The sequence below is a fragment of the Myodes glareolus genome, chromosome 9, assembly GCF_982192425.1.
Source record: "Myodes glareolus chromosome 9, mMyoGla1.1, whole genome shotgun sequence".
Taxonomy (NCBI): Eukaryota; Metazoa; Chordata; class Mammalia; order Rodentia; family Cricetidae; genus Myodes; species Myodes glareolus.
Window position 1 is genome coordinate 38,246,598 of NC_142034.1, and position 11,598 is coordinate 38,258,195.

The following is an 11,598-nucleotide window of genomic DNA, read 5'->3' on the forward strand; positions in this document are numbered from 1 at the left end:
ATTTAGACAGACTGCCAGGAAGATTTGCAGCAACAATGGAAAGAGCTGAGGGTCTGAAGCTGAGCAGCATGCTGTGGGGCACAGCCATCCACCTTGCTTCCGTCCTGGCTCTGAGGGTGAGGCCAGTGGGTTAGTGATAGAATGGCAGGGTTTGTTGTGGAGTAGTTGTCTGGGCAGGGGTTTGAAAATGGCCACCTATCTAATCTGATGTCTGCTGTTCTTTGTCTTTTTTGTTATATTTTTCTTTTGGGCTTTTGTTGTTGTTATTTGATTTTTTTTGTTGTTTTGTGGGTTTGTTGTTTTGTTTTTAGATTTTTAAAAATGTGTATGTATCAGTGTGAATCTGCATATTAGTGCAGGTGCATGCAGAGGCCAGAAGAAAGTATCAGATCCCCAAAGTGGGTGCTAGAAACCAAATATGGATCCTCTGCAAGAGCAATATGCACTCTTAAAAAGTTGAGCCTTTTCTCCAGCCTCCTGTTTTGTCTTTGTAATCTTGCACACTAGTGAAGTTTAGGTTTGTTGATAGAAGTTTCTGTTCCACCCAGTCCCACAGCCATTCAGTCCCAAAGAAACATGCAGAGGCCTACATTAACTATAAACTGATTGGCCTCATAGCTCAGGCTTCTTATTAACTAACTCTTTCATCTTAAATTAACCCATAATTCTTGTCTGTGTTAGCCACGTGCTTGGTATCTTTTATCAGTGAGGCGTTCTTATCCTGCTTCCTCTGCATCTGGGTGACAACTGCAGACTTAGCCTTTCCTCTTCCCAGAATTCTCCTATTCTGGTTACCCTGCCTATACATCTTGCCTGGCTACTGGCCAATCAGCGTTTTATTAAACAAATACAAGTGACAAAGCTTTACAGGGTACAAGACCATTCATTGTCTCACAGTACTTTCCCTTTTTTTTTCTTTCAAAGCAAGAACTCTGAATCTAATCTCCTTTGTTTAGCATTTTTTCTGACCATATCCATAACAACTTGTAACCAATACTCTAAACAAAGACAGACATCCATAATATATTTTTTGGGAATGTAGATAATGTCCAGGCTACTTCCTGTTGATTGAGGGTACTATTAATCTTACTGGGACTTAAAGAAGATTTTTCAGGGGGTCTTCCTTGATCAATCAAACCTGATTTTTCTTAACCCAGAATGAATCCACAGCCTCTCATTTCCCGTGGAAACAAAAGCGAAACCTCTTCTTCAAAGTAACATATCTTTTGACTTAAATTTCAAAGTCAAGGCATTTTTAAAATATATATGTTGGATTAATCCAGCAGCATTTATAATCAAATGTCCTTTAGCAGCCAATGCTCCTTCGTCAGCATTCAAACAATTCAAAGACAACACAATAACATACAGTATCCAGATTCTCTTTGTATTTTTGATTTTTAGTGACTTTATTTTAAACTCTTATTTTTTCTGTTTTTATTTATAATTTTTGGTTTTTTGAAACAGGGTTTCTTTGTGTATCTTTAGCTGTCCTGAAACTCACTCTGTAGACCAGGTTATCCTTGAATTCACAGAGATCTGCCTGCATCTGCCTCCCAAGTGCTGGGATTAATGGTGTGTGCCACCACACCCAACTTCTCTCTCTCTCTCTCTCTCTCTCTCTCTCTCTCTCTAAAGGACTTTATCCATTTTTTTTTCTGTCCTAAGCCTACATATATTTTTAAACACACCGTAAACCATTTGGAAGTTTGGCTTTCTGTTTGTTTGTTTTTGTGTGTTGTTTTTTGTTGTTATTCTGAATCTATCGTTACTGTATATCTCTCTTTTTCTGACCACATGAGTCTTTAATTTGCTAAGTAATATGATTAGGATTAAAATCATGGCTTTGACAGCTGGATCCACACATTCCTTAGCTTTCTGAGAGTCTAGCTTCATGGCAGAGGTACTGGCGGGAACCATGTTTATTACCACAACTCTGTGGAGTTTCAAGATTCCTGTCACCACCAAGAAGCATGCTGTCAGGTATTCAGAAACACCATTTAAGTGTTTGGTGGCAGGGCCTCTTAAAAGATCTGCAAGGTTTTGCAGCTAAAATGAGTCAGGAAGTCTCTCTTATGAGACATGCTTGCCTCTAGCAAACAGAGCCCACCTGAGAAAATGCTGCTACCAAGAAGCCCTGCTTAACTCAGTTGTTTTGTGTCTAGAATTACTTCCTAAGCTCTGTCAGGTTTTATGTGGATGTAGTTGTTTACATTGGGCGCCATTTGTTGATAGAGGTTTCTGTCCTGCCCAGTCCTACAGCTGTTCAATCCCAAAGAAACACACAGAAATCTACATTAATTATAAACTGGTTGGATGTAGGTGAATGTGATAAAGTAGTCCCACACTAGCTCAGAATTGAGTATAGTAAAGGGTTCTTTATTTAGGGGTGAACTCACAGATCACAGTCCTCTGCATGAGCAGAAACAGGAACCAAATCCAGCAGCCGAAAGAGAGAGAGCACGCGAGTGACTCTACAAGCTTTACACTGCATTTATAGTACCAAGAGCCCACACCCAAGTGGACTGGTGTCTTTTAAAGTCTATTGGCTGAAGGAGTTCCCACAGCACCTCCCCCTTTAAATAAGAGAGTCCCAAACCCAATATAAAACTATATACAATAAGAACAAATATCAAGTATTAAAAATTAGAATTATACCAGCATAAACAATATCAAGCAAGAAACATGCTAAATGTTTCAATAATTATCCTATCCTAAGGAGTCTAAGTCTTGTATTAGAAATGACTTGACTAAGACATGAGAGGAAAGTAGCTATGACTATCTAGTCTTCAACCCCATTGAAGACCTGAGAAAGAAAATAACATTACTTGAGTAACAGGAAGAACAACTTTGGCTAAGGCATAAAGTAACTAACAGACCATTTTCAAAGGCAGGAAAAATTTCAAAATTGTCTTACCCTGTCTTGGCAGTCTTTTTTCTTGTATCCTGCTTGTCCTGTCTGGACACCATGCATTATGTCAGTGGTAGAGGCATGAGCAGTTCTTTGCCCAAAGGCCAGTTTTGCCAAGAAGAAAACAAGCTCCGAGTGGAGTGTCTTCAGTGCCCAACATTTTCTTGGGAATAGATCAGTGCTGCCAGGAGCAGTCGTGTCGTGTCAACAGAACCCTGAGTTATTTAAATGCCACATTCCACAGTTCTTTGAATGGTGGAATATTGCCTGTCTATGTGGAATATAATCTATATATCTAAAGACCCTGATTAGTCTAACTATAAGTATGACAAACATGGATGATGACCTGTAATTCTTAATACTTATATAGGTTAAAGAGTAAGGCCTGATATTAGAATATTAAACAATCTTTAAACAACTGTGCAGCAAATGAGGACAATAACTTCAAAATGTAAACAGTGTATAAGTATCTTGATCAGGGGTAGAAATGTATAGTGCAATATGATAAATATATCCTAAAATTGTATCAATATATAAAATGTCTTAAGCAGAGGTAGAAATATGCATACATACAATAGGACAGAATAACTTTGTATAGGTGTACAAATATTGTAAACAGAAATAGGAGCATATTTAATATAACTAATATAATTTGAATTTGTATCAATCTGTAAGAATCTATACTAATGTAAATTGTCTATAAATAATAGCTAACAAATGTTCACTCTATTGCTCACTATTATTATTAGTGTGAGTATAAAACCTACCTATTATCCCATCCAGTTCCTGCCCCCCCCTTTTGTAAATTGTTGTCAAAACACAAATATGAAAAGGTGTTAGTGACACTTTTGGTCAGGGTACTGTAGGCACCAGTGGACTTATCTATATAAGAGGCCTTCACCTTGTCTACTTGGAGCCTTCTTGCAAGGTTTTAAAATTGATCTGGACCTTGTTCAGCATGACACTGGTGGAATTAGAATTATTATTCTTCTACCTGTGTATGCTATCACTGTCCCTGTGTCTCAAATGTATGTAGAAGGCCATGTTCAGGCTGCCACCCTTAGTGTAGGGTTTGTAGTGTGCAGGAGAGGTAGAGAGCAGAAAGCAAAGGTGGTTCGGGTGCTTTCTAAGTATGTTGTGGGTATTTAGGGTTGCCTGGCTCCTGAGAGGCAACAAATGAACATTTTAAGATTAATCAATGACATGTATATAGATTTGAAGCTATCTTTCTCTTTTTTTCTCCTTTCTTCTCTTCCAATTATAGGCAGGTTCTTGGTATATAGCCCAGCCTGGCTTTGAACTTGAGATCAATTTGCCTCAGCCTCCCAAGTGCTGAAACCACAGGCCTGACTCAAATTATGCCCTTAATCAGAAGGGCAGGTTACTGTGTTGCAGGGTGCGTTTGGAGGACATGTCATTCACTTAGAGACCATGATCTAGTTTTAAAGGGTGGGCAGGTTTTTTCTGGGGAACAGTGGGTCAGCTGCTTTCTTTGTGGTACCCACAAAAGCAGCAGGGGCTGGGGTTGTCTTGGAGTTTGGGGAGTTCAGGCCACAGTAGGAGGAGCATGGTCTTCGAGAAAGCAGATAGAGAGTTCAGAGCTGGATGCTGCAAGCTACTGACCTAGCAAATTAAAAGCCCTGCATAGGCCATTTGCAGGTTTAATACACTGCTTGCCCAAATAGCATCATGAAAGACAATGATGTGTATTGCAGTTCTGTGAGAAGTGCACACATAAAGCTGAGGGCTGTGTTGTGCATACCCTCATTTTACTAAGGAATGTGCAAATCCTCACCCACCCAAGTTTTGCTTGCACTTCTCAGCCGAAGCCAGACCCACCATTCTATCTTCCTTCCGAAGACACAGTAAACCACATCCTTGCTCACACATGCACATACACTCTGTCTTTATGGAAAATGGCTGCTACTGCATGATCATTTTTTTCCAGAAATAGGTTTTATTATAATATAGTAAAAATATTAAATTAGAAAATGCCTCACTAAGGGTTATAAAACCTTACTACACTAGAGATAGGTAATTATCCCCTCTGCAGCCTAAATGACAGTTTAAAAGAAATAAAAATGTTCATGCTCATTACTTGCTTTTGTAGGTTGTAATAAAGGGTGAGTTAAATTTTAATTCAAGGAAGAACCCCTACCATCGACCCTTCCACCCTGGGTCCAAATCCCAGTAATTACTCTGTTGCCTGTTCTCCTGTGTAACTCTAACGTTCATACATGTGCTACAGTGGACATTGCCACTGGCCAACAAGAGCAAGGGTACAAGAGATAAAGCAGGGAGGCATTCCAGATCAGAGATTCTTAGCTTTATTCCCAGTGTGATGAGGAGCAGGATTCTGTTTTTGAAACAAAAGCTTACCAGGTTCACTGTGCAGAACCTGATGGACCTCAGCATCAGTTCTCCATGTGCACTGGAGAGTTAGCAGTGGATCTGTGTGCAGACAGCCCTGGCTGGGGAGAGCCCTGCAGGGAAGGCAGCAGAAGCCTCTGACTGCCTTGTGCCTGTGAGCTGTCTCATTCCTAGTGTGTTTTCCTCAGCTGACAGCAGATCTTGCACCTGCGTGTAAGTGGGACTAGTTAAATTTATCAAGAAAACTTTACTTAGTGTTGCTTAGAGGGCTCCTGGGGTATAGGCACTTGCTGCCAACCTTACAACTGAATTCAGTAGTCTAAACCCACGTGGTGGTGGGAGAGAACCAACTCCCACAAGTTATCCTCTGACCTCCACATGTGACCAAGCATGTACACCCACCCACATACATACAAAAATAAAACAAATAAATAAAAATGCCACCCAAAACACATTACATGGCGATTTTAAATGTGTGTTGGGATGCAGGGTTTTGTATTCTTTCTGCAAGACTGAGCTCTGGTTTTGCCAAAGCCACGTATGTGTTCAAAGTCCAGTATAGCTGGAGTGCTAGGTTTGGGGGAGGGGGCTGGAGTGGAAAAGGTGTGGCAGAGTTCAGCACACTAGCCAAGGGGGGGCCTGACCCAGTGTTGCTCTAGGACTGCAAGGAGGGGTTCTCCTGGATGTGTAGAACTGGAGTAGAAGGATTGGCAAAAAAGGGGGGTCATCCTGTGTTCTTTGTTAAGAGGTAAGTTCTATCTGAAGCAGCCAAGGGCAATGGGTGAGGAAGATGCTGGATTTGCTTGTGGGTGTTTAGATTAGAATAATCTTTTCTTCACTCAACCTGTCTCCCTCTAAATATATTTTAAGAAAAGAGACCACTCGATTTCCCAGGTTGCTTCGCCACAAGTAGCTGCACATGTTTGTCAGTTTAGCGCACCAAGTGTGAAATGATGTTCTCTTAAAACACAGGTTCAGCATTTCACTCTGCTCCTGACACGTGACCCCTCAGTGGACAATGACTGCTGTCTTTGGCCAATGCACTATGCTGCCATTGTGGAACCTAGTGGAATCATTTGTTTAGGGACAATGATAGCTCTCAATATAAGCTGGCAGGGTGAGTCTTGGAAGGAAATAAAAGGATAAAATAGCCCTGCTTCTCTCCTCAGCCGGCATCACCTTGAAGTCATGCTGTCCTTTTAGTCTGTCTCCTTCATGTTTCGTTTTTTTGGTTGAAATGGCTAGAGAGGCTTGTGTGTGTCGGCAGATGGTCAGGCCACAGTGCAAGGACTGAAGGCTGGGCAGGGCTGCTGGGATCTGCAGGGCAGCACGTGGGTGCTCATTTGCATTTGGGGTGAGGTCTTCCTCCTTTGTAGGGCTGGACAGATGCCTAGAGCTAGGGAACAACAGGAATGTGTGGGGTTCAGGGCTGGTTGGCACTTTAGGATGAGGCTTCCAGCAAATTCATGTGACTATAAAATTCCTGTAATAAAACTGAAGATCCTCTGTCATTTTCTGTCCACAGTTTCTCTGCCTGTACAGTGATCCCTTCATGACAGAGCTGATCTACAGCTGACTTCTGCCATTCAGAGTTTTCCGTCTCCCTTCCTCCTTCATTTCCTCCCTCCTTGCCTCCCTCTGCTTTGATGTCCTTTCTGCTGGGGTTCCATCTCTTACTCTGTAGCTACAGCAGGGTGAGTGCTGAAAAGCTGAGCCAGCATCGTGGTACAGACTACTCCTACCATTGGCAGCAGAGAGACAGGCTACAAGTTAGAGCCAGTCCGGACCCTATTAGACAAGACAAATTAAGACTACTTGCAAAGATGACTTTTGTTGCATCAGGGTGGCTGCTGGAAGTTCTCAGGCAGCAGGAACACCTTCAGAAACCATTTTCTTAAAATGATGGCAGACTGTTGAGAGGCAGATCTGAAGGTCTGGTGTGACATTCCCTGGGATGCGAACTCCTGATTCATCAAGAGTCCTGTGACTGTTCTGATTCTAGGCAGTCACTTTTCCTATGGACAGAAGCAGATGTGGACCCTTGCCTCAGTTAGGTGTGGCCCTAGGGTTGTTTACTGGGTCTCAGGGATTCATATCCCATGGGTCTGGTCTGTTGGAGCTTTGAGCCTCCTCCTGTGGGGCAGCTCTGCCCCATCCACAGAGGAAATACACAGAACCTGGTTCCTCTAGCAAGATTTCTGCACCCCCACACCCCAAACTACATTCTCTGCCATTTCCCTCACTGATCCATGTGCATTGCATACAACAGCAATAGAAGTTGTAGTGGTCACTCGCGCTATTTTAAAGGTTTATTCTTTCTTCTGTGTGTGAGAGTTTGTACATATCTGAAGAGGGCATTAAAGTGCCTGGAGCTGGAGTTATAGGTGACTGTTAGCTGCCTGGCATGGGCACAGGAAAAAATAAACTCTGGTCTTTTGAAGAGCAGCAAGTTCTCTTAACCTCCAAGCCACCTTTCCAGGCACTTATCACCATACTTTTAATGTCCAAATTGAGCTTTAGAGTTGGGCAGTGGTACATACCTGTAATCCCAGCACTTGAAGGGCAGAGGCAGTAGGATCCAGAATATGAAGCTGGTGTCAAAAGTAGTAAGACCCTACCTATCTCAAAACTATAACGGGTTAGGGGGATGGCCCAGTTGATGAAGCAGTTGCTATACAAATGAGGACCTGTGTTTGATCTCAGCACTCACATAAAAGGCCAGGAAAGGGTGGTGCACACTTACAACCCCAGTACTGGGGAGGCAGAGACAGGAGGATTCCTAGAACTTATTGCCCAGCCAGCCACAGGTCAGAGAAGCCATCTCAGCACACAGTTGGACGGCTCCTGAAGAAAGTCCCAACACACATGCCACATGCACACACACGGGTAGCTAGTTTTATTTTGTTGGTGTATGGTGTGTATTATATTCTTGTATACATGTTATATATTCAGGTCACTACAAAGGTCACAGGGAGGAGCCAGCCAACTTCCTCTTGCGGAACCTAGAAAGCAGTTTTTCCAGCTAGCCTAGCTGGCCCACAAGCCCCAGTGATCCTCCTGTTTCCCCTCCCCCCACAACACTGAGGTCACTGGATGCATGTTACATGTAGCTTTTCACATGGGTACTGGAGGTCTGAACTCAGGCTTATACATTTTACTTAGCAAGCATTTTAGTGAGCTGCCTCCTCGGCCCAATAATGTTAATTTTTAAAATCCAACTTTAAAAATAAATTAGACAATTAAATTATTTCTTAGACTGAGATTAGAGAAAAGGGTGTGGGGGAGGGGAAGAGCCCTGGTTCTGTTCTGAACCTCTGCACATATGATCATAATTGGAATCTTGTTGCCGGGTCATTTTCATTGTTTTTCAAGTACTGCCAAGTCCTAGAAAATGTATGAAAACTAAATTATATCCCCTACATCCCATGTCTGATTGAATCCTCTCGGTGCGTGCCAGTCTCATATATCCTATTAAAATATTCAATCTTGTTTTCTTACTTGAAGAGCCTGTCTGTAAAGGGCAAACTTACAGAAAACTCATTCCCTGGAGACAGGGTGTCCAGCCACACTGGGCTATTTACATGTTTCACTATGTGATTGGCTGCTTCTGCGTTTCTTCCTTCCCTTGTATTTGTGAATAAGCACTCCGAGATGTGGTTCTTAATTATACGGCTGTGTTTTCAATTGAAGAAACAGATGAAGGTGTTTCCCAGCTTCTTGGTTTCTTTTTAACCTTGAAAAGTTAAGCAGCATGTTAACCAGTTTGTTTTATTTCTAGGACCGAGTTGTATCGATCTCTTTTCGGCCAGCTCAACCCTCCTGACATGGACCATGGGGACTGAACTCGCTGTCCTCTCACCCCAGACCCCGACCCCCACACCAGGACCCACCTGGCTGCTTCAAGGATAGATGACTTCGGGGTGCAGCACTGGGGATCCCTGGAACCGTGCTCTTTTGGGAGCATGTACCTTACATCCAGGAAAACTCAGCCTCTGAGTCTTTTAACATTCAGATATTATCAGGGCTAGAGCCATGGCTCAGGGGTTAAGAGCACTTACTGCTCTTGGAGAGGACCCAAGTTCAGTTCCTAGCACCTACATCCAGTGTCTCAGAACAGCCTCTAACTCCAGTTCCAGGGGATGGGGATTCAGTGCCATCGTGTGGCCTCTGTAATCACCAGCATTCAGGTGTGTACTCATTCCCACACAGACAAAATTAAAACTTAAATAAATCTTTTTAAAGAAATCTGTGGTCATCAGTGTGAGTTATTGAGCTAGAGGAGATAGTTTAGGTTAAATCCACAATGACACCTGCTGAAAGGGTTTGTAGTTTTCTACTTAAATTGTCTACTTGTACAGCATAAAACTCCATTTCCTGCTGGGTAGTGGTGGTGCATGCTTTAATCAGGCTGATCTCTGTGAGTTTGAGGCTAGCCTGGTCTACAAAGCTAGTTCCAGAAGAGCCAGGGCTACACAGAAACCCTGTCTTGAAAGAAACAAAACAAAACAAAACAAAAAGAACCACCCTCCATTTCTTGTCCATTTATCCCTGAATAGACGTTCAGGTTGTTAGGTTGTTCCCACATCTGGACTGTTGTGAATGGCATTGTGGTAACTGTTGGCTCATCTGACTATCACTGCTGACCTCCATTCCCTTTGGTGCTTACACTGAACTGGGACTGCTGGGGCAGATGGTGGTTCTGTTTTGTGTGTCCATGTGCATGCTTGTGTGCTCATACAGTGCTGGGAACCCAGGACTTGACATGCTCTGAGCATGTGTTCTGCTTCCCAGTCCCTTTTCGGGGTTTGGAGGAGCTTCCATGCTGTGCTTCATAATGGCCGCTCTAGCTTTCAGCCCCAAATAGTGTTCAGAGGCTCACTTTGCTGCTCTGCCAACATTTGTCATGACTGAACTTTGGTGAAAAGCCATTTTACCAGGTGATGCCTTGGTGTGCTTTAATTTGCACCTCACTAACAATCAGCTATGTCTAGCGTTCTCTAGTGATCCTTTTGGCCATTTGTGTATCTTCTTTTTGAGAAGTCTATTCTCAATATGGATGTTTTTTCTAAGTATGGATGGGTGTGCTTATGTGGTATAAGCACACAGAGGAATTCTATTCAGCCTTTAACCAAGAAAGGATTCTTTCTTTGGTGACGGCTTGGATAATCCTAGAGGACACTGTTAAATGAAATAAGTCAGGAACAGAGAGACAAAGATTTCAGCTATAAGCAAAGTATAAAAGAGTTAACTCCCAGATGAAGAGGAGGATGATTGTCGGGTGGCAGCCAGGAGGGGATGGAGGAGTCAGCTTTGAGGGCCAGAGTAATGGGAATAAATTCCACATGTCTCACCACAAAAATGTAGTCAGTGTGGCACTGGATCTGGTAAGGACTCAGTTCAGCCACTTCCTGCTGTGTGCATCTAGAATGTCATGCTTAAGACCATGAAAATATATGCTTAGGATTTTTCAATGAAAAAAATAACAGTTGGGACTGGAGAGATGGCTGAGGGGTTAAGAGCACTGGCTGCTCCTCCAGAGGTCCTGAGTTCAATTCCCATCAACCACATGGTGGCTCACAACCATCTGTAATGAGATCTGGCGCCCTCCTCTGGCCTGCAGGCATACATGGAGGAAGAATACTGTATACATAATAAAGCTTAAAAAAAAAAAAGAAAAAAGAAAAAAATAACAGTTTGGGCCAGAGGATGTAGCCCATTAGTGGAGCACTTGCCCGGCATGCAGAGGCCCTCAGTTCCATCTCTAGCACTGAAAGCAAAATGCTAATTATTAAATCCATGAAAAAACACCTGTGCTGCTTTGGGTGGATGAGCACTGGCTTGGCAAGACTCTGAGAGCACCGGGTCCCTGAGCCCACTGTTGGACCCTGAGAATTCCTACTTGACAGTTTACAGCTAGGGAGCCGAAAGTCGACCCTAACTTCTCTCTTGTTGCCTCTTCATCCCAGCACTGGTGGCAGGAAGAGGCAGACAGATCTGACTTCAAGGCCAGCCTAGTCTACAGAGTAAGTTCTAGGACAGCCAGGGCTTTTTTAGAGATACAAGGAGAAGAAAGAATTCCTCGGGCCCTTCTCTCCCCGTTCCTATGTCACTGGGATAATCCAGCAGGAGGCAGTGGGTCACATGTTTTTCATCCATAGGTCAAAAGCTGGGAATTAAATCCCCAAGAGGAAGATTTATTGGCCTGCTGTAGTCAATATCTACCAGAGATTATCCTGCATGTGAAGTGTGGTCATCTCAGGCCGGCACACACTACTCCTTTGCCCCAATTTTTTATTTAGAGCAACCGAATAAGAGCAGAG

The 11,598-nt window shown here is 43.1% G+C and overlaps 1 protein-coding gene across 1 annotated transcript in view; it reads left to right on the forward strand.

Annotated features, from left to right (window-relative positions):
- Positions 1–9,523, forward strand: part of Aatf (apoptosis antagonizing transcription factor) — a 97,733-nt gene extending 88,210 nt beyond the window's left edge. The window contains exon 12 of the mRNA XM_048446713.3: positions 9,057–9,523. Within this exon, the coding sequence (XP_048302670.3) occupies positions 9,057–9,120 (64 nt within the window). The 3' untranslated portion in view covers positions 9,121–9,523. The remainder of the gene's footprint in view (positions 1–9,056) is intronic.
- The last annotated feature ends 2,075 nt before the right edge of the window (positions 9,524–11,598 follow it).